General features: G+C 33.3%; 2 protein-coding genes and 1 pseudogene across 2 annotated transcripts; all 3 read left to right on the plus strand.

Moving 5' to 3' along the window:
• The first annotated feature begins 4,774 nt into the window (after positions 1-4,774).
• LOC120076538 (proteasome subunit beta type-3-A) lies at positions 4,775-10,190 on the plus strand. Its single transcript, XM_039030397.2, has 8 exons — positions 4,775-4,953; positions 5,145-5,195; positions 5,287-5,468; positions 5,544-5,651; positions 7,169-7,258; positions 7,493-7,577; positions 8,849-8,943; positions 9,892-10,190. Exons 2-8 carry the CDS (start codon positions 5,190-5,192, stop codon positions 9,938-9,940), a joined length of 615 nt encoding a protein of 204 aa, XP_038886325.1. The 5' UTR covers positions 4,775-4,953; positions 5,145-5,189; the 3' UTR covers positions 9,941-10,190.
• Positions 10,191-10,541: 351 nt separating this feature from the next.
• LOC120076537 (uncharacterized) lies at positions 10,542-13,000 on the plus strand. The gene is made up of 2 exons (XM_039030393.2): positions 10,542-11,401; positions 12,864-13,000. Exon 1 carries the CDS (start codon positions 10,684-10,686, stop codon positions 11,314-11,316), a length of 633 nt encoding a protein of 210 aa, XP_038886321.1. The 5' UTR covers positions 10,542-10,683; the 3' UTR covers positions 11,317-11,401; positions 12,864-13,000.
• Positions 13,001-15,936: 2,936 nt separating this feature from the next.
• LOC120076228 (uncharacterized) lies at positions 15,937-18,264 on the plus strand (annotated as a pseudogene).
• The last annotated feature ends 2,748 nt before the right edge of the window (positions 18,265-21,012 follow it).

Here is a 21,012-nt window from a genome sequence, read left to right on the forward strand (position 1 = left end):
ACTCTTGTCGATATACTTGACTTTTCAACAACTCTTGTTGAAGGTTCAGTAGTTTCGTTGGAAAGCTCATTCAATATTATTTTACTGTGTGGTTATACTCCCTTATGTGGTCCTCTTCTAAGAATGTAGCATTTGTTGACATAAATACTTTATTGTCCATTGGATCGTAGAAGTAACCACCTCTCGTTCCTTTAAAGTAGCATACAAATAGGCATAATTTTGAACGAGGTTCTAATTTCTTAGAATTAGCCTCAAACACATATGCTGGGCAACCCTAGATTTTGAAATGTCGTAAACCACCTTTACAAACATTCCATAATTCCAGAGGTGTTTTAAAAACACTCTTGGATGGAACATAATTCAAAGTATAACCTGTAGTCTGTACTGCATATCTCTAGAACAAGTCAGGTAAGGAAGTTTAACTATTATAGATCGAACCATGTCCAACAAGATTCGATTTCTCCTTTCTGCTACACCATTTTGCTGATGTGTACCAGGTGCTGAGAGTTCGGATATAATTCCATGTTCCATCAAATAGTCTTGAAATTTTAGAACCATATACACTCCACCTCGATCAGATCAAACTGTTTTTATTGTTTTACTTTGTGCATTTTCAACTTCAGCCTTGTACTGTTCGAACTTTTCAAAAGCTTCAGACTTATGTTGCAATAAGTAAACATACCCATACCTTAAATAATCATATGTAAATGTGATGAGATATTCAAACTCTCATCTTGCTTTAACATTCATAGGACCACAGATATTCGAATGTACAGACTCTAAAGGTCCTTTGGCTCTATAACCTTTTCCAGTAAAAGATCTCTTAGTCATTTTACTTTTAAGGCATGACTCATATACTGGTAATGAATCATTTTCTAACTCACTTAGAAGCCCGTTATTAACCAATCTCTCAATCTTATTGAGATTAATATGACCTAATCATAGATGCCAAAGATGGACATTTTCTTTAGGAGAAACTTTTTGTCTTTTGTTTTGAGTTATCACAATTCTAAATAATTCAGTATTAAGGAGGGACTTTGCTACAACGGCCTTAGCACATAAATATTACTCTCTAACTTTGCAGAACAAATCTCAACACCATTTTGTTAATAAGCTCTTTATTCACATTAAAATTCAGAGTGTATGATTGTACTAATAAGCATTTTACAGAAATCAAGTTCCTTTTCAAATCAGGAACTACATAAACATTTTCTAATAAGAGGTAAGTAGTGGGGTTAGCTTTCTCAGCCTCCCTTCTTCTTCTTCCACTTTTTGGTACTGAAGGAAGAAGGTATAGACTTTGTTTCAAAGGTTGAAGCTCTATGAAACTTTTTGGAGAACAAGGCAACATTTACCTCACCCTTCTGTTCCTTGATTTTCATTAAGGACTGATATGTTTGCAGCTCATTGAACAGGGTGGTCAGGTTGTAGTCAAGCTTGTTCATAACAGTGTTACTATGGTACTACAGGAAACTTTTAGGTAAAGTTTCCAGGATGAAGCTAACTTGACTAACCTCATTAATGACAGACCTGTTCATCTCTACCACGTTAAATGGACCATCATGTTTAGAATATGTTCACGAATAGATGCTTCTTCTTTCATCCATGCAGTGAAGATATACTTGAAAGCACCATGCTTGAGTTGTGAGGATGGTTGTCCAAACATCCAGATAGTGAAGATCAGGCGTCCATGATCTCAGGGGTAGTGAACATAGGCTCATGCTTCTTGGCTAAAACTTCAGACAAGTTGTCCAAGATATACACTCAGGTCTTTTCATTTGCCTTTACCCATCACTCATATGCTTCCTGGACATTTCGAGATGCATTACCGGCTGGGGCTTGAGGACGATCCTTAATTAGGACGAATCATAGGTCATCGATAATAAGAACCCTATTAAAGTATTTTTTTAAAGCTTATATAGTTATCGTTGTTTAACTTATCAACATAAAGCATGTTTAAAGTAATGCTCGCCATTATGAAATTGCTAAAACCATACAATTTATTTATATTAGTTATTAAACGCTTTATCCAATAAATCAACCAATCAATTTAGCAAAAATCTAATGTACCCTATGTGACTTTTATTTTGCAATGCAGTGGGGTAGGGTAAAAATCACCATAGGGTGATTAGATACCCTCACTAGATTGATCTCAACCAATAATAACACCAGAATAACTCTTGCCCCTATAATTATTAGTCACCCTTGTTTGGTTCAAAAAATGATCTTCGTCGCTTCCGCTGCGTGCTGGTACAATCCAACAGACCCACCACCAGAAAAAGCCCACGACGATGGAGATCCAAGCAACACTCGTGACGACAACCCACGAATTAATGTGCACGACCAAGTTGAGAGAGGAGAGGGTTTGGTAAAGAGAGAAGTGAAAGGAGAGAGAAGATCATTTAATTTGAAATGGATTTTTAATACAGTAAAAAAAAAAAATGAGAGGCCTTTAATGTCGATTTTAAACCGACATTGTAGCCCATTTTCAATGTCAGTTTAAAATCGACATTAAATATCCGTTTTTTTTACCCGATATTATACATCCGAGAGCACTTTTTCCAACTGACATTGAAGCCCAAAATTCTTGTAGTGTTCTTTCTCCAAATATATTTAAAGAAGCCCACAAAATTTCTACGACTCTCTATCCCAAGAATACCGAGGTCTCCACGTGGTAAAAGAAGATATTGATTACAAAAGATTCGATCCAGGTAAAATATTTCTAGATCTAGGTGTTGTGCTAATTATTTCAAGAGTCAAGTAATTGTGTTCAATGATGCCTTTGATGAAATCTATTCCCTAAAATGTCTCATTGTTGATGATCCTCATATTCGATCACTTTTATTGCTTTAGATTGGTTTAAGTTGTTTCTATCGAAGTCAGTCCCCTAAATAAATTTGGAAGAATCTTCGAATAGCTAAAAGAATAATCAATATGATTTTCTGAAGATGATACTCAACTAAGGTTGTTTTCAACTATATTATTACTTAACGCTTATGCTTGTGCCATAATTCTTATAAGTTGAACTTCGATGCTACTATCCTTAATAGCGAGATGAGGATCAGTGTCATTGTTCGTGACTCAAAGGGAATATCAAGCTTTCCATAGAGAGACATTTTCCTAAAACGGGGTCTGTTGAACTTGCCGAGGCCATTGCCATATTTGAGGGTCTTTCTAATGCTCTTGAAGCTGGCATATCCCTTCTTTAGGCTGAAACTAATTCTCAAACCATTTGAAACCTCTTGATGGGAAAGTCTAGAATCGAGAATGAGGTTCAGGTGTTCGTTGATTCCATACGTGACATTTATTACAGTAGATTTGCTTAGGGCTTTCTCTTGATCAATCAAAAGATTAACTCTTAACATTCATAACTTAGCTGTCCATGCATAGAGTTTTGGTTATTCGACTAACTGGATTGAATGCATCCCTCCTTGGGGGGTTTCTGCTTTCCGTTCATGCCTTTAAGTTCTTTGTTGTTTTCCTTTTGTTGTACACTTAAAAAAAAAAAAAAATATATACAATAGACCTTGAAATTACAAATGTATTTTAACATAGACATAATTTAGTTATACTTATAGTTAATTTAAAATAATCAATAGATTTAAAAAAAATCTATCATATTAAATGGTTAAAGAATATTCATTTAAGAATTAAAAAAATGATAAATACATGGATTTTAAAATCAGTCAAACAAAGATAGGGATAAAAGTTAGTTTAACTTGAATATATAAAAAAAATTGCATGCACTCCTTCCATAAAGTCGAAAGTTCGGTAACTCATCCCTACTATTGTTGTACTAAATAAACAAATGGGGATCTCAAATTTTATAGATGATGCATTGGCGAAGTCAATTTCATTTCAATCAGTTTTCAATCAATTGTAAACTAAAACTTCCTTAGGTAATTGAATTATAACGGAAACCAACTTATTTTTTTTTTTTTTGCAGTTTGGATTGTACTAAGAAAAATGAATAAAAAAACTTCAACCATTTCAATTTAGTTGAACGAGGAAAATGAGAGGTAATATCTATCCTTGAAATACTAATCGGTATTGCCTAAGAATCTCAAGGATCAAAACTTGGAAATTGAATTTGACAAGTTAAAAAACTCTACAATATATATAATATATGGACACATCACCAAAATGTTTCCTTTTTTGAATTGTGCATTCAATTAATTTTAATCAAATAAGTCGTATCTTGTTCAACCGATAAATAAAGTTGAGGTTATAGTTAAAACTACTAGTAGAAAACTGAAATATGACGTTCGTATGTTTGGTTATATTTTCTATAAAAAAATTGTGCACAAAGTTTAGGGTATATAAATAAAATTTGGATACATAAATGAATTTTGAAAAAAAAAAAAAAAAATTGGTCCATGAGATTTGGAAATAATATCTATTTGGTCTCTAAAATTTCAAAATAGATATTATTTTCGAGTTCTAAGTTCAAATTAGGCATAAGTGAAAGAATGAAATTAGTAATTGTTTATTATTATTTGTTTTTCTTTATCTAACACTTGAATTTATATAAGAATTTCATAATTTTCATTGGAGGGTATACATCACTTTTTAAAATACAAAAACGTACCTCAAAGTAGAAAGTTGTTTGGCTATTTTTTTTAAAAAAATTACTTTTCGGTTATATGTCCAAAGAACCCAAAGTATATCCATAAGCCTCTATGTATTCCTTAGTAGCCCAATTTATTCAGGCCCAAAAGAAAAGCCCAATTCAGTTCGGTTGTCCATTTTCTCAAACCGAGACCTTAGAAGCAAAGCAAAACCCGAAAAAGTCCGATAATTTAAGAAGTAATAAGTAATAATCAGAAAATTAAGAAAGGAAGAAACTGAGACAAGGGGTTGGAGTGAAGCCCAAGCCATCAATAGCTATACTAAAATCCAGTGTGTTGCTCTTTCCTGCATTCCTCTTTGCGATTCAACTCTCTCTTCTTTCAGGTTTGGATTTCTTCTTTTAATCTTCAAAAATTCATTTCATTTTGTATCTGTGATTGCTTTATATTAGGGTTTTGGAACGGGATTGCGTTTTTTTTTTTTTTTTTTTAAATTTTGATTTTGATTTCGGTACAAACATTTCCGATCGCCCTGGGCTGACAATTGTTTACACTTCTTTGTTTCTCATGTCGCAGAGATTCTCATAGCTTTTTACCCGGAGAGCTTGAGTTTCTGACCTGATGTCGGTGCGTTTCTCTTCTTAGCATTATTTAGCTGCTTCTGGAAGTTTTAGTTAGTGTGTAGTCCTTGCATTTTGATTATGGATTGTCATTGTAGATCTTTGAGTATAATGGAAGTGCTGTAGTCGCGATGGTGGGGAAGAATTGCTTTTCCATTGCCAGTGATCGTAGGCTTGGTGTTCAGCTGCAGACTATTGCCACAGATTTCCAGAAAATTTATAGGATTCATGATAAGCTATTTCTCGGCCTTTCGGGCCTTGGTACCGATGCTCAGACACTGTATGTTTCTGTTAGATTCGCGTGTGTGTTTTTGTGTTAATTTTTCATTGCTTACCTCCTGCCCTTGAAATGAAGGTATCAACGGCTTGTTTATCAGCACAAACTGTACCAACTTCGAGAAGAGAGGGACATGAAGCCTGAGACATTTGCTAGCCTGGTCTCCGCTCGTCTTTATGAGAAAAGGTTGGACGGCTACTTAGTTTTTATTTTCCCCTTTTTCAGCGGTTTTAATCACGCATATTTTCTATTTATGGGTCTTTATTAAAAACATGGCTGTGATTTCTTTAGGATTCGCATAGTTTCTTTTGCGTGTGTATTGATTCTTCTACCAATTTGATTCTTGTCCGTTGGTGTGAGATTTTAAGCTAACTTGACAGGGATGTTGCATTGCACTAAGGGTCATTTGAGAGTTTTATGGCATGTTAACCTTTTCAATGCAATACAGTACATGTATGTAATCAAACCGTGTTATGGAATTGGTATATGTTAAACTGACGAACAAGATATTTTATACTTGGTTTAAAATAGGATTACAAGTTGAATTTCTGGATAGTTGAAATGTAGATAAACTTAGGAACTGTGTTGGATCAAGTGTCTCCATCTCAAGATAGTTCCTAGTCTCTGTCCTAGCTTTTGGAGGCTATAAAAACTGTGGTGACATAATAACAACGAAAGTGAAATGGTAGAATGAACCTTTTTTTCTCAATAGTATGTATGCTTTTAGTAATGCTATGAATATACCATAAATTTAACGATATGAATGCAATTAGAGATATTATAAGTGTATATTAGTAATTAGGTAAGGGGGTGTTATGGGGTTTAGTTGTAAATAAAGGGATTGTGGAAGGAGGAGTTAGACATTTGGTAAGTTAATTAGGAGTTGGGAGAGATCTTACCTCAAATTACATGTTTATCTTGTAGTTTCTTCTTAATATTGCAATATATTAGCTTTGTATACTTTAGGTGTTTGGATACCTAAAACAAGTATTATTTGCAAGAACTAAATGCTTAAAATTCGGTCTTCTCAATTTTCATGAAGTGGACCACAGTACCACACAAAACTGTTGCTCAATTTCCCAACTATAAGGAACTGGCCATGATAAAGTTGTGTTATAATTGGATTGGGTAATAGTATCGCCCTGAATTTTTTTTCTTCTATAGTTTTTTAATAGGTCATCCATGGATACAGTGTTTTAATAAGCTCTCCTAGGCGCGTGCCTGGGCTAAAAAATGCAGGTCTGGCGCATCGCCTTCCGGGGCTCACAAAATAAAGCCTGGGCCTTGAGGACTTTTTCATTATTTTTTAAAAATAGTAATAATTAGGGTTTTTCCTTCTTTATTAATAAAAAAAAATCAAATTTACTAAGCCTAAATGCAAAATTTGTTGTGTTTTTCTTTCCTCTCTCCCATATATCCACTATAGCCATGCTTTATCTTCTCAATGTAATACTTTTATACTTAGTGCGCTCCACAAAAAAAAAAGTTGTAATTTTTTTTGCACCTTGCGATTAAGCTTCAAAAGACTATGGCATTTTATTGGGCCTTGAGCTTTAAAAGATAATGTATGAATATAAACTGGACGAGAAAAGGGTTGAGTTTATAACCTTTTTTACAAGTTTTTTTAAGAGGTTGAATTTATGACTGTTGCTTGGCCTTTTATGATGGATAAAAACCTCATATATCAATTTTCTTATTTGTAGGTTTGGTCCATATTTCTGCCAGCCTGTAATTGCTGGATTGAGTGATGAAGACAAACCCTTCATTTGCACGATGGATTCCATTGGTGCCAAGTGAGGACTCTCTTTTTTCGTTCTTGTTCTAATTGCCAACTTTATTTCGTTTGATTTGAATTTCCGCTTAAATCATTTATCTGGGTTTCTTCATTTGTTTGAAATGTGCATCTGATTTGAAGTTGCAGCCTGTGCAACACCTTCTTATGAAATCTGATTTTTTTGGATAAATATTCTGCTAGATTTAGGATTATCAAATGTAAAACTAATACGTATCAAATTCATTTTTCACAGAGAGCTTGCTAAGGATTTTGTTGTTTCTGGTACTGCATCGGAGTCCCTGTATGGTGCTTGTGAGGCAATGTTCAAACCTGACATGGTATGTTGGTATATAGTCCATTTACATATGCTTTATATTGGTGATTGGGATTCTAAATTGCTTAAATGAAAACAGAGATCCAGAATCAGAATCATAGAAGAAAAAGGATTATGTTTATGCCCTTAAAAGGAAGAGGCAGAGAAGTTAGTGCATGTGTGCGTTAGAAAGAGAGTAGAAAAATAGAAAAAGATGGATTCGATTAGAGACATATAGGAATCATTACCTTAGAGAATGGAAGAACAAATTAGGTAAGTAAAACATTCTTCTAGTTGGAGTTGCCAAATCAGACATAATCATTGAACAAAGGTATCGATAAATCTCATGGATTGAATTATTGGAAAAAGAGAAGACAAAAATGAAGATAATTGGGGGGTTGTGGATGGTGACCTAATATACCATGGTGAACAGATGAAGTGATGTAAATATCTGACTATTGAGGTTTTCTGGAGAGATGGCCAACATGGCGATGTCTCTGACTAAGAGTGATTGAAGGTTAAGACAAGTATATAGAAGTGGCACTGGGCAGTTATCAGTTGGTCAGATTGACAAGCGAAAATATTGAAAACCAAACCAATGAACTTATGGGTTATCTGTAAGGTACCTAGATAAGAATATTAGTATAGTATTAGTAAGGGCACAATCGTACAAACTTACTTGAGCAGGATCTGTTCTATAGGTTGTACAATTGTGTCCTTGAATTCTAAAGTAAGGAGCATAATGGTAATTAGATAGGACGTTAGTTACTGAATATTGTTAATGGTAATTAGCATACTCAAGAGGAGGTTCCAAGTGCCTTGAACTTGGTTTATCTTGTATTTCTTCATCTTTATGTTTCGATATAATTCAGATCTTAGTGTTGTTAGGAGGTACCCTAACAATATCTTCCAAGACTGGAAAAAAAAAACATAATAAATTAACAAACCAACCATTCTTTAAATTAACTTACCAATTTTGGTCAGCTTACTTTATTGGGTTTGTCTTGCGCCCTTAATTATCCAGTTTTGAGGTATTAGTTCAGCTTTTTGAAGACAATCCAATATAGTCTTGCTGTTTTGGATTTTTAATTGAACACCTCTTATTAGAATGGAAAGGCACTGTAGTTTCTTTTATCTGTTTGTGCCAAGAGCTGCTGCACATGATGTTCAAATTTGTCCTCTTGATTGATAGCTTAGAATATTCTTGTTACGGAAAAAAAAAATTCCATCAGCTCTTCTGTGAAAATGTTCTTAACTATGTAATTGACTCGGTTGATTCAATTTTGTAATGGCCAGGAACCAGAGGAATTATTTGAGACCATCTCTCAAGCGCTGCTGTCTTCTGTGGATAGGGACTGTTTGAGTGGATGGGGAGGGCATGTCTATGTTGTGTAAGTCACATATTCTTAATTCTTTATGTTTAATGGCCGTGATATCTTTCTGGATTATTTATTGGTGTGTGAGTGTATTTTCTAAGAAGTGGTTTGTTGTGAATTGTGATTATTCTGGTAGATATTACTTTTTCCTAGCATTCATATCAACTTGGATGAAATAATAATATTTGTAACACAATATTACCTTAATACACCGTTTATTATATAAAAAAAAAGGCAACAATAATAATAATGATAATATTTGTGATAGAACCTGTCATGAGGAAAGTTGTGCAATTTATTAACTTTGAGGAAAGTTGTGCAATTTATTTACTTTAATAGGAGCATGCATTATTTAGGTCTCGTTTGATTATCATTTTGTTTTTGGTTTTCTGTTTTTGAAAATTGTTTGTTTCTCAACAACTTTTTGGTAAGCTTTTCACCTTAAAAACGCCTTTGAATTCTATGCAAAACTTCAAAAAAAGAAAATCAAGTTTTAAAATCTTCCTTTTTAGTTTTCAAATCTTGGCTTGGGTTTTGATCTTTTTTTTCAAATAGTAGGCAATAAAAGAAAATTCTAGCTAGGTCTCTTTCCTCGACAATAGATTAGAGACTATAGATAGAAGTTGCATAAGCATAATTTTAAAAAAAGGAGGGGTCTTACTTTTCTACTTACATTTCCGATCTTTTTTTCCCTTCTCTCTAGTTAATAATTTAAACGATTATGGTGTATCCAAAACAATAGTAATATTAATAAAATTATCTAAACCATTTATGGATGCCTCTGAGAATTGGATCAACATTCCAAAAGTATCCTTTTACATATACCGAAGATCTTTCTTTCGTTTCTACCTAACTCTTACCTTTTATTCCTTCCCTTTTACCTTTCTTATATCTGCTTACCTTTTCCTGTCTTCCATTGTATAACTGTGATTGAAATTATCCTATAATGTGTCTTTGTTGCAGTACGCCTACTGAAGTAAAAGAACGAATCTTGAAGGGACGCATGGATTGATCTTTCCTCCGATGTTTGAAAGATGACTTGTTTCATGATTGCTTCAAATTAGGCTTCAGCCCAGGGCAATGGAGTTCACGAGTGAAATGCAAAAAGACTTTCATGCTGGGCTGAAACTTGTAATGTGCTCAATATAATTTGACATGGAATTGGCTTTATCTGGAACTGTCAACATGAGACAATGTTTATGAAACGAAATATGCCTTTTGGTTCCAAAATTGATTAATTTAGATTCCAAAATTTCCAATTATTCTTTGATGGTAACTTAGCTTGTCCACATCTGTTAGTGATCCAATTAAGTTATATTCTGTCTTATCCATCCATTGAATCAGATCTCGTGCAGTGCGGCCTCTGTTATGAATGAAAGTTGTCAGCAAAGAGAGGCCATTGTGGAATCTCGAGGGGCAAGGTAAGAAATGGCTGGTATTTTGCTAAAATATAGAATGCAGGCATAAAATAATGTTACTTGAAAGATACAACTTTCCTTTCCTTTGCACAAAACCTGCCTTCTCTGCCAAGAAAACTTAGAAGCCCTCTACTCTAAAGATAGATGATGGGCTTGGTAGGCTGAAGAACTTGAACAAGGTGGGAATCTAGAATATTGAAATGTTCATCATAGTTGGTTTCCAGTTGCCTTCTATGAAAGTTTTGCCTCAGTCAAGAAACCAACAAAAAATACAACCTCATATATCCTAAACCATGGCTCTTGTGTTGCATGTTCTCTAAGATTTTGATCATTTGTAATGGAAGAGCAAGAGGATAAGCAACAGCTTCCCCAAAGGATTTCCCTTGCTCATGTTGAACAGGTGAACTCAGATTTGATCATGGCCTTGGCAATGCAGCAGCAGGAGCACGAGATGGCCTATACGATGCTCGAGACCATTGAAAGTGATAGCGATGAAGACGAAAATTCAGATTCCAACAGCAACCATGGTCTCAATACCAATGCCTCCTCACAAAGGCAAGAACTTCTTTCCCGGTGGGCTTTTCTAGAAGATGACGAGGAGACTGCCGATGAAAATGAAGATATGGAAGAAGACGAAGATGGGGATTTTGAGGATTTTGATTTGGATGAGCTAACTTATGAGGAGTTGATTGCATTAGGGGAGTTCATTGGAACAGAAAAGAGGGGCCTACCGATAAACGAAATACCTTCATGCTTGCACCCGAGCAAGTTTCAAACCATCGAAAACAGAAGCGGTATAGATCGGTGTGTGATTTGCCAAGTTGAATACGATGAAGGCGAAGAATTGGCTGCTCTTCCTTGTGAGCATCCTTACCATTCAGAATGTATAGGCAAATGGCTTCAAATCAAAAGGGTTTGTCCAATATGTGGTACAGAAGTTTCATCCCCTAAGGGTTCTAAAAATGCCTAATCTCTTTAAAATTGGTGATACTTCTAATTGCAAAAAGGGGAAAAGGTCCAGATAAATGTTCGTGATTCGTTCATTTAATTGAAAGGTAATGTTTAAAACTTCTTAAAAAAGATAGGAAGGCTTCTCTATATTTTTATTTTTAAAAGCCAACATCTCATTCTAAAGGGAGCCTCTTTAGCTTAATTATATTGCAAATTGTTTGTATTACTCGATTAATTGAAACTGATCTTTAAATTACTTACCTCGTCGAATTCTCAGGGAACAAAATTTAGATTGTTAAAAAAATATAAAGGGAAGGATTTGAATTTATAACATTTTTGGGTCATTAACGTATTAAACAAGTTGAGCTTCATATGAATTAGGGAGACACAAAAGCCTTCGTGACTTTAATGGCTACTAAATTAGGGTAAAATGAAACTTTTTAAAGTTCAATAATATAACAAAAATCAACTCATAGGTAGAGGTGATAGTCGGTTTAGTTTTATCGATTTTGGGGTCAATCAAGAATTGAACCAAACTAGACCAATTGATTTTACAAAAAAGAGATTCAAACCAATGTCCAATAAAGAACAAAACCAATGTATTGATTTATTTGGATCGGTTTAATTCTGGTTTGGTTTTCAGTTTTTGACATTTTCTCTTTTTCTTTCAATTTTTTTATTTTTATTTTCACTTTGTTTTGAATCGGTCCTTTTTGCTAATTTTAAATTAAAATTGGGTCTTTTTTTTAATTATTAATTGAATTTTAACATTTTTTTTGCCACTTTTCTACTTAGAAAACATACACGCTCCATAATAATTGGTCTTTTATCTAAACATCAAATATACATGCATCGTTACTATTAAAATACTAAAAAAAATCTAATGAAAGGTTTATTTTCAAGGGTATATATATATCATTAGTTCAGTTCAATTTTTATTGATTTTTCGCATAAAAATGGATCTGAGCCATTACTTTTTTTATTTTCTCCAAATACAAACCAATATGTCTAATTTTATACTAAAAACCCAAACCAAATCATTGGATTGGTTTGGATTTGTTTAGATTTTTGTTTTTCTGGGTTTTTTTTTTTTTTTTTTTTTTTTTTTTTTTTTTTTTTTTTTTTTTTTTTTTTTTTTTTTTTTTTTTTTTTTTGCACTCCTAGCCTATGGGTATTTGTGATAATCTAACATTTTTAAAAATAGGAGATACAAGTATACAACAACAAAATAATTAAGGTTAGAAAAACATTTTTGATCTTGAACTTTTTTTAAGATAACAATTTTTTTTTAAAAAAAATAATAATGAAGGCAACAATTTAGTCCCAATACTTTCGTATTTGTAATCTAGTCACCGAAGTTTAAAAAGTAGCAATGTAGATCTTGTACTTTGAAATCTGTAATGATTTGTAAAAGTAGTCTGTGAAAATTTTCATTAAAATTAAGTGCAATTTTTTATTACATAACAACTTAATATTTATAGTATATAAATAAATTTGATTCTTGATGAATATCAATCTACATATTTAAAACATTTTATTAAATCATGCTATTATTTTTTATGATAGGAACTAGATTGTCACAAACTATAAAGTACATGGACTAAATCTTCTTGTCGGCTCTCTTCGATGCTAGCAACCGCGTTTGACCCTTTTCCGCGGTGCTCGTTTGCGCGCGCGTGAACCAACCCAACAAACAAGGAAAGGATGCCTCTCGGGCTAAATAAGAAATGTTCAGACTGATGAAGCCTATCGGAAAAGACAAAACGAGGATGATCGTCTGAAAAAAGTAAGTAAGCGGGGTTATTTCTTTCTTCCTTCCTGCTGTCCCCATTAGTTGATATACGGAGAAGTAATAGGTAGGAATGACAGGATTGGAACCCGTGACATTTTGTACCCAAAACAAAAGGCCTCGACAAAAGCATCGCCTTTGGGTTCGGCTTCTGAAGTCGCGAGGAGCGCGGTCTTCGAGGCCTTGCTCCCTTGTCTTTGTCCTTTGGGTTCTTGGGGACTGAATCTCCTCCTTATCGAATTTCGCCGGCGAGATGAGTCTGGGGACCTTTAGGACTAGAAAAAAACTAAGTAGAAGCTATCGGTTGGCTTGCGGGTGGGTATATACCCTGAAACACAAAGCTGATGGCTCTATCGAGACGATTGAAAGGTGACTGAAACACCAGAAACGGCGACTAAGGTGATGCCGTTTGGTCTAAAGAATGCCGGGGCGACCTACCTGCGAGCCATGACTGTCAGGTGGGGTACCCCGATGGAGACACGAGGCTCAATTTAGCTGCGAGCGAAGCAGCTCGACCGAGAGGGAGAGGGAGAGGGCTCGTTGAGGAATGGCGGGACTGATTGACCCAATACCAAAAGAAGGGAGCCGCGATTGAGGCTATCACGAACGCCTGCGAGAATGAGGAGGCGACCGAGCTATAAGAAAAGAAAAAATTCATTTCTTAACAGAATCTTCTTCTAGCATCAAAGTAAACCTATGTCGTTAAAGTTTAAGGATTAAATTATTACATATTTGAAAGTAAGGACTACATCATTATCAATCAAAGTTAGAGAGACAAAATTGTTACTTTACGAAAGTTCAAGGATGGAAAGTGTTTTTTATTCAAGAATTACCCAAATGTTTGGACCATTTATTAAGAAAATTGTTAGAATTACCCAAAAGTTTCCATCTTTAAAAACTAGCACTCTTTTTGGAAAAATTTGGGAAGATTAAGTAAAATTTGGAAAAAGGATGTGAATATCAAAACTGATCCTAGTCAAGATTCACCTAGAAAGGCTAAAAAAATTGATAATTTGAATATAAGTTCAAAATGTAAACTTTTTATACAAATCTCGGTGGTCGATCTCAATCGAGAAAAACTATTTTAACGAATTTTCAAAAAACACACTAGTTGTGAAAAGTGAAATTTAAAAAGGGTTATTTTTTTTATAATTTTTCCATTTGTTGCCACGTAAGTCATCTCTTCCACTTGATTACATAAGTTATCGTTTACCTGTACTTCGTAGTTGTAATGAACTATGCGACCCACCACCAAATTTGTGATCAAAACGCAATTTGATTGAGGAATAGAGGAAGCTCAATTAAGTTGTATTTGAAAACTACGTGTCATTACCATTACCATTGGACTAAACGGTAACAATGAATGTGACATATTTATAAGGATATTTGTAATAGATAGTAAAATATTGGAAAAAAATCTAAAAATGTATCACATCTTTAAAATATTTACAAATATGAAAATGTTGACTAGTCAACTTTTGATTTTTTTTTTCTAATTTCCAATTTTGCAATTTCACTATCTCTTGTCTTGTCTTGTTGCACACCTTCTTTTTCTCTTTCTTTTTTTTCTTTTTATTTTTTTTAGTTTCTTTCTTTTATTTTATTTTTGTTTTTTTTGTTTTTTAATTTTCTTTCCTTTCTCCGGATTTTGCTTCTTCACTTTCTTCTAGTTTTTGCTTCTTCTTCTTTTTAATTTTCTTTCCTTCATCCGATTTTTGCTTCTTCCTTTTTTTAAAAAAAAACTATTTCTTTTTCCGGGTTTTGCTTTTTTTTTTTTTTTTTCATAAGAATTATGAGGTTGAGTTTCATACCTAAGACTTGAAAGTACCTAATTCATAAGTGACTTAACATCAACAAGTCAATCATCAAGTTTGATTATTATAACAGAACATTAAATATAAATAGCAAATGAAAACATATTTGAAATAAACTATTTTTTTAGTCCACAAATTTGCACCATTTTTAGAAACATTTCTTAAAAGTGAAATAAGAAACAAAAATAGTTATTACACAAGTTTATTTATCAAAAAATGAGAAATGTGAACGATATATCAGACAGGCCAATAGTTTTTCTTATAGGACTTGTGGCATAGATGGGCCATAATGAAGGACACAAATTGAAATATGGGAATTGGAGTGTATGGCGGTTTTTGAGGTTTCATTCGGAAAAATAACAAAACCACCAAAGAATAAGAATTATGGCAAGTCATGTGACATGCATATGGTCGCAAATTTCGAAATTCCTGATTTGCGCTTGACTTGTTTGGGGATGTTGTTGTTGACGTAATTACAAATACAAGTAATCTCTATATTTTATTATTATTTTAGATTCTATTTAACCTCTTTTCAAATTTATTTTACCTTAATAAAATATCCAGATTTTGAAACCAGATTTATATTTGAAATATCCATATATTATTAAAACTTCCTTCCTAATTTTTAGATAACACAATCTCTATATTTTATTATTAACTTAGATTATGTTTAACAACTTTTTGAATTTATCTCACCTTAATAAAATATCCAGATTTTGAAACCAAATTTATATTTGAAATACCCATATATTATTAAAACTTATTTTATCCATATATTTTTTTTTCAAATCTCTATATTGTTTTCCTCACATACCTAATAAATTAGGTGTATATGCTAATTTTGATATTATTTTAACGTTTTGGGAAAACAAATATTAGTTCCTAGAAAAATGGTTATGTGTTGACTGCACAAGAATCAACTCGATTGTTTGCTTGAACTTTGCCATAACTTTTGTTACGTACACAAAAAGTTTCATCGATTTAGGTTTCCTTGCTAATTCATTAACTTTTACTGCTGTTTTTGCTATGACTTTACAACGGGTTAAACTTCTATGAGAATTCTCAGTACCATGATTTTCGAGATTGTGAGGCATATATTCCATCAAATTTTTCGTTCCAACAATTTGTGGAATATATCCAAGGTAAACTTTTTTCCTCCAATGAGTTAACTATATCTCGTTTGACAATGTATCGGATTGGTTCTTCCAATTCGAATCTTATTAGCATTGTTGAAGATAAAGATTTTGTGGTTGATGTAGTGTTATCATATTCCCCCAAAATTGATTTATGTGTAGTGGTTGACCATGTCTCATCTATTGCCCCAAACACTCGAAATACATTATATTTGAATAATGAATCAGCAAACATTAATCAATCTTTCAAACACCCTGTAGGCAACACTGAAATCGTTGATTTTCAAGATTTCGATGTCTTTCAATCTGGTATTCCCATTGGAGTAGGTTTACTTTTTAGTAGCAAGTCTGTATTGAAGAAAGCAGTTTATTTTCTTACTCTTAAAAACAGTTTTGAACTTACTACTACTAGGTCAAACAAAACTTCGTTTGAAATTCGTTGCAAGGATATGTATTGTGGGTGGTATCTGCATGCATCTGTATATAGAGGGGGTGGTGTGTAGATGGTTCGGAAATACATCGATATCCATAAATGTGCTATTGACATTGTTAAAGAAGGTCATCGACAAGCAACATCTTGGATTGTTGCTAAATGTACAAAGTCATTTTTTAAAATGAATGACAAAGTCTCATGCCGACCATGTGATGTTGTAAACTATATGAGAAGACAACATGGTGTAAATATAAGTTATGATAAAGCTTGGAGAGGTCGTGAGATTGCCCTCAATTCCCTCAGGGGGACTCCTGAGTCCTCATATGCCGGTTTGTCACCATTTTCAGCTGCGTTGATTGAAAAGAATCCTGGTATGTTTCTCGTCTATATTTAGTTTAAGCAATTATATACAGTCTACTTTGTCTTGTATAATCAATCTAAATGTTTATTCCTTTCAGGAACATATACAACACATGAATCTGATGATGATGGTAGGTTTAAGTATATTATGGCGCTTACTGCTTCCGTAGATGCATGAAAATTTTGTTTTCCTATTATGTCAATTGATGGTGCTAGTCTAAAGAACAAATTTTTGGGGACATTATTGTCTGCTTATACACTTGATGGCAATTCGCAGATTGTACCTCTTGCATTTGCCATTGTCGATTCTGAGAATGATGCATCATGGTCTTGATTTTTTTCGTAATCTTAAAGCTGTTTTTGGGGATTCTAACGACCATGTTATTGTGTCTGATGGTCATAAAATTATAGCCAAGGGTGTTAGTTCTGTCTATGATTTTGCTGAAGACGGGTCATGTGCATTCTATTTGTATAAAAACCTTGTTAAGAACCACGTCCAATTGAAGACACTTTCCATATGTGTGCAAGAGTATATACAATTGGTGAATTTGAGTATTACATGAGGCAATTGGATGGGGTTGCTCCGTCCATTAGGATTGAATTAGAAGATGTTGGCAAATCCAAATGGGCTAGGGCATTTTGCCGGAGGAAAAGATATTCCTTAATGACAACCAACATATTTGAATGCATGAATTCAGCTTTAAAGGAAGCACGCGAATTACCTGTTATTGGTCTCCTTGAATCTATCCGTAGTTTGGTTCAAAAATGGTTTTACAAACGTCGTAGTCATTGGAGTTTCCAGTATTCTGAATTGTCATTGCATGCAGAGAACATTATTCGATCAGCCTTAAGGGACAGTAGGTCAATAGATGTAAGTGTTGCTTTAGTTACACAATATTTGTATTCAATTGAGCCTATTATTAATAGTAAAATTGTAATTTTATCGTTTTATTTATTTTTATCATTTTATTATTATTATTATTATTATTATTATTATTATTATTTTGCAGTTGTACCCCATTAACCAGTATGAATTTGAAGTGCATGATCGCTCTAACCAATTTGTTGTTAACATTCTGAATCGTACTTACTCATGTCGGTGGTGGGACCTAGACATGATTCCGTGCTCTCATGCATGCATTGCATTGTCTCGTAAGAACCTTCAACTACAGTCATATGTACATGATTTCTATCGTGTTTCCAATCTACGTTTGTTATACAGAAAGAAAACCCGACTTATTGGCAATATTCAACAATTCACTACAAGTCATGTAGTTGGTAATGATCCAGTTCTTCCTCCTAATGTCAAACGTCCAGCTGGGAGGCCTAAGAAAAAAGAATCACATCTTGTTTAGAAAACAAAGCTACAGTGTGTTGTAGTCAGTGCGGTAAGAGGGGTCATAATTGTAGGTCTTGCAAGGATCCCATACGACATTGAATGCACCTACAATGTTATATCGTTTAGTATTGTTTTACTTTACTTTCTCTCTTCAAACAGTTCTTTGATGCTCAAACTTAATGCTGTTTATGAAAGGAATTGTTATTTGCATTAATGATTGTACATGGAACTGAAAGTTAAATATTACTAATTTATGTTGGTTGTTCAGTCATTTGTATTATTCATAATGAGAAATTGAGCTAAACGTTTTAGAATTACAGTGTGTTTGTAAAACCAATTCAAAATGTTTAGATTATATACAAAAACAATAATGATATACCAATTATTGTATATGGAATTGAAAGTCAAATATTACTAATTTATATTGGTTGTTTAGTCATTTATATTATTCATAATGGGAAATTGAGCTAAACGTTTTAGAATTACAGTGTGTTTGTGAAATCATTTCAAAATATTTAGATTATATACAAAAATAATAATGATATACCAATTACTGTATATGGAATTAAAAGTTAAATATTACTAATTTATGTTGGTTATTCAGTCGTTTGTATTTTTCATAACTAGAAATTGATCTAAACGTTTTAGAATTACAGTGTGCTTGTGAAATCAATCCAAATTATTTATTGATATACCAAAACAATAATGATAACAATTCCAAATCACTTGATATATTCATTGTTCATTTATGTTATTGAGGGTTGGAAATTGAGTTGCATGCTTTATAATTACAGTGTGTTTGTTGTTATTAAATTTTATGTATGTGTAATGTGAGAAGTTCAATTCACCTACAAATAATTTATGTATATGTCCTTTGGACGATTGAGACTTTATCGAGGTTATTTAGTATAGGGTTGGCCAGATAAACTCGTACAAAACAACTACACCAAATCCAAAGCTATTATATTTTCAAATCCAAAATAGTTAAACTGTATACTAAAACAGAAACTATATCACATATTCAAATCATTCTGTCCATTCAATACAGGAACCAAGACTACTAAAAAGTTCTACAGTTTAAAACATATACCAAAACAAGATATAAAATTCACCCATATAGTTGGCACAAAATCTGAATGCATCCTACTTTCAATATCCAAAACCGGAATCACATAAAAAGCCAGAATCAATTGGTTCATTCATTGCAAGATCGGGCTTGGCTTAGGTGCAAGTCAAATGATGGGCCATCTGAGGGTGTATTTTCATTCGTGGTTTGAAGTTTTCGTATTATCCCTTTTGCTGCATTTATCCATATGCCTGTCATTGGTGGACTCGCATTATTCACTTTTGGCAATTTCCTTTTTAGTTTCTGTTGCCTTGATCTTCTCTCTTCCTCTTGGTTAGCCATCATGATCAACTCTTGCTTAGTTACTTTTAACTAACAATATTTAATGACCAATTAGTTGTTAGGACTTGATAAATTATAATAGTGATCAAATTTACAAGATCAATTGTTCTTACATGTTTGAGTATGATCCTTGTAGCAGGGTTATTTTCATCAATGTTGTACAGCTTATCAGTCATTTCCAACTTCCTTTTGACCTTTTATTAGTTATTAAAGAGACAACATTTTTTTATAGATATGTAGACATACACATTATATGTTCAAGATCTACATTAGTTGTAGTATTTTACCTCTTGTTTTTTTGGTTGTGGGGGTTGACTCGTGCACTGCAATGGTTGTACCTTTTGAAGGATCTTAGTTGTTGAAGTTTTAGGATTATGATTTTGTTAACATGTTAAAAAGTCCAAATAATTTGTTTAATATGGGGTTAAAAAATAATAAGTACCAGGATTGTACAGTTCTAAAAGAGCATACCAATATTGTTGTCTTTCGCTTGTTTGACATCTTCAGCTTCTTGTAAATCTCTCGTTCATCAATTGATCAAATCACTTCGTTCATTTCTTCATCAACGTCTTGGTTGTCCTATCTCCATAAATTTTGCTAGTCAATTTCCATGTATTGTTAAAAGGTATAATCTGCAACATGCTTATATCAACTCACCTTGACCTCTGGTTTTTTACTTCATTTTTCTTCAGACTCCTTGTTTTTATGTCCATGGCATGTTTCATTATGTACTGTTGATGGTATTTTCAATCCATGATCCTTGTTTCCATCGCCTTCTTCGTCCTCGTCGTCATCTTTTCTTCGAACCATTGTGGGAGCATCAGAAGCATAAACCAACTCCTTCTTTTCTTCCTTTTCTTCTTGTTCTTTCTCAATACCATCTAGTTCCTTTTCGAACTGGGATGCAGGCTGCTTCCATATAATTCTTAATAGGTTTGTACTATGAAAAACAATAAATATAGTGTAGTTAGTTTACATACCATAAACAGATTACTTGTTGATGCATGTGATTGAACAGCCTATGTAGTCTTCATGTAATCAATCAGTTTGTTTAACAACTCCACCAAGTCATCTATCTTCTTCGTCAAGATTTGCTGACTATTCTTCATGGCATCAAAGTTTTCATTCATCATTGTATTCATTAATTGTTGTATTTTCTCTATTTCTTCAAACCTTTGTTCCATTTCATCTTTGTCATATGATAAACCGAGTCTTCTATTCAAGGATAGTTCAACCACTCTGTCTCTCGACCTATATTTGCTCATTTCTTCTTCGACCTCTTGTAACACCCTTTTTTCCTCCTCAATGAATGGGGCAAAATATGACAGTCATTTCATGTGGGGTTGCAAGTAATGGACAAATTTCAAGCTGTCAAGTAAACAAGGAAATAAGATGTTAGTTTATAGTTTAGAATTTAAAACTCTACATCTATTTTGTTA

Source organism: Benincasa hispida, chromosome 4 (genome assembly GCF_027475165.1).
Source record: "Benincasa hispida cultivar pf3 chromosome 4, pf3_genome.v1.1, whole genome shotgun sequence".
NCBI classification, from domain to species: domain Eukaryota; kingdom Viridiplantae; phylum Streptophyta; class Magnoliopsida; order Cucurbitales; family Cucurbitaceae; genus Benincasa; species Benincasa hispida.

Bases quoted from the DNA above. Each gene is read 5' to 3' on its own strand.
- LOC120076538 (XM_039030397.2), top strand. The intron at 5,469-5,543 runs GTATGTTTCTGT...CTTGAAATGAAG, and splicing joins GGTACCGATGCTCAGACACT to GTATCAACGGCTTGTTTATC. The intron at 7,578-8,848 runs GTATGTTGGTAT...TGTAATGGCCAG, and splicing joins CAATGTTCAAACCTGACATG to GAACCAGAGGAATTATTTGA.
- LOC120076537 (XM_039030393.2), top strand. From the start codon at position 10,684: ATGGAAGAGCAAGAGGATAAGCAACAGCTTCCCCAAAGGATTTCCCTT.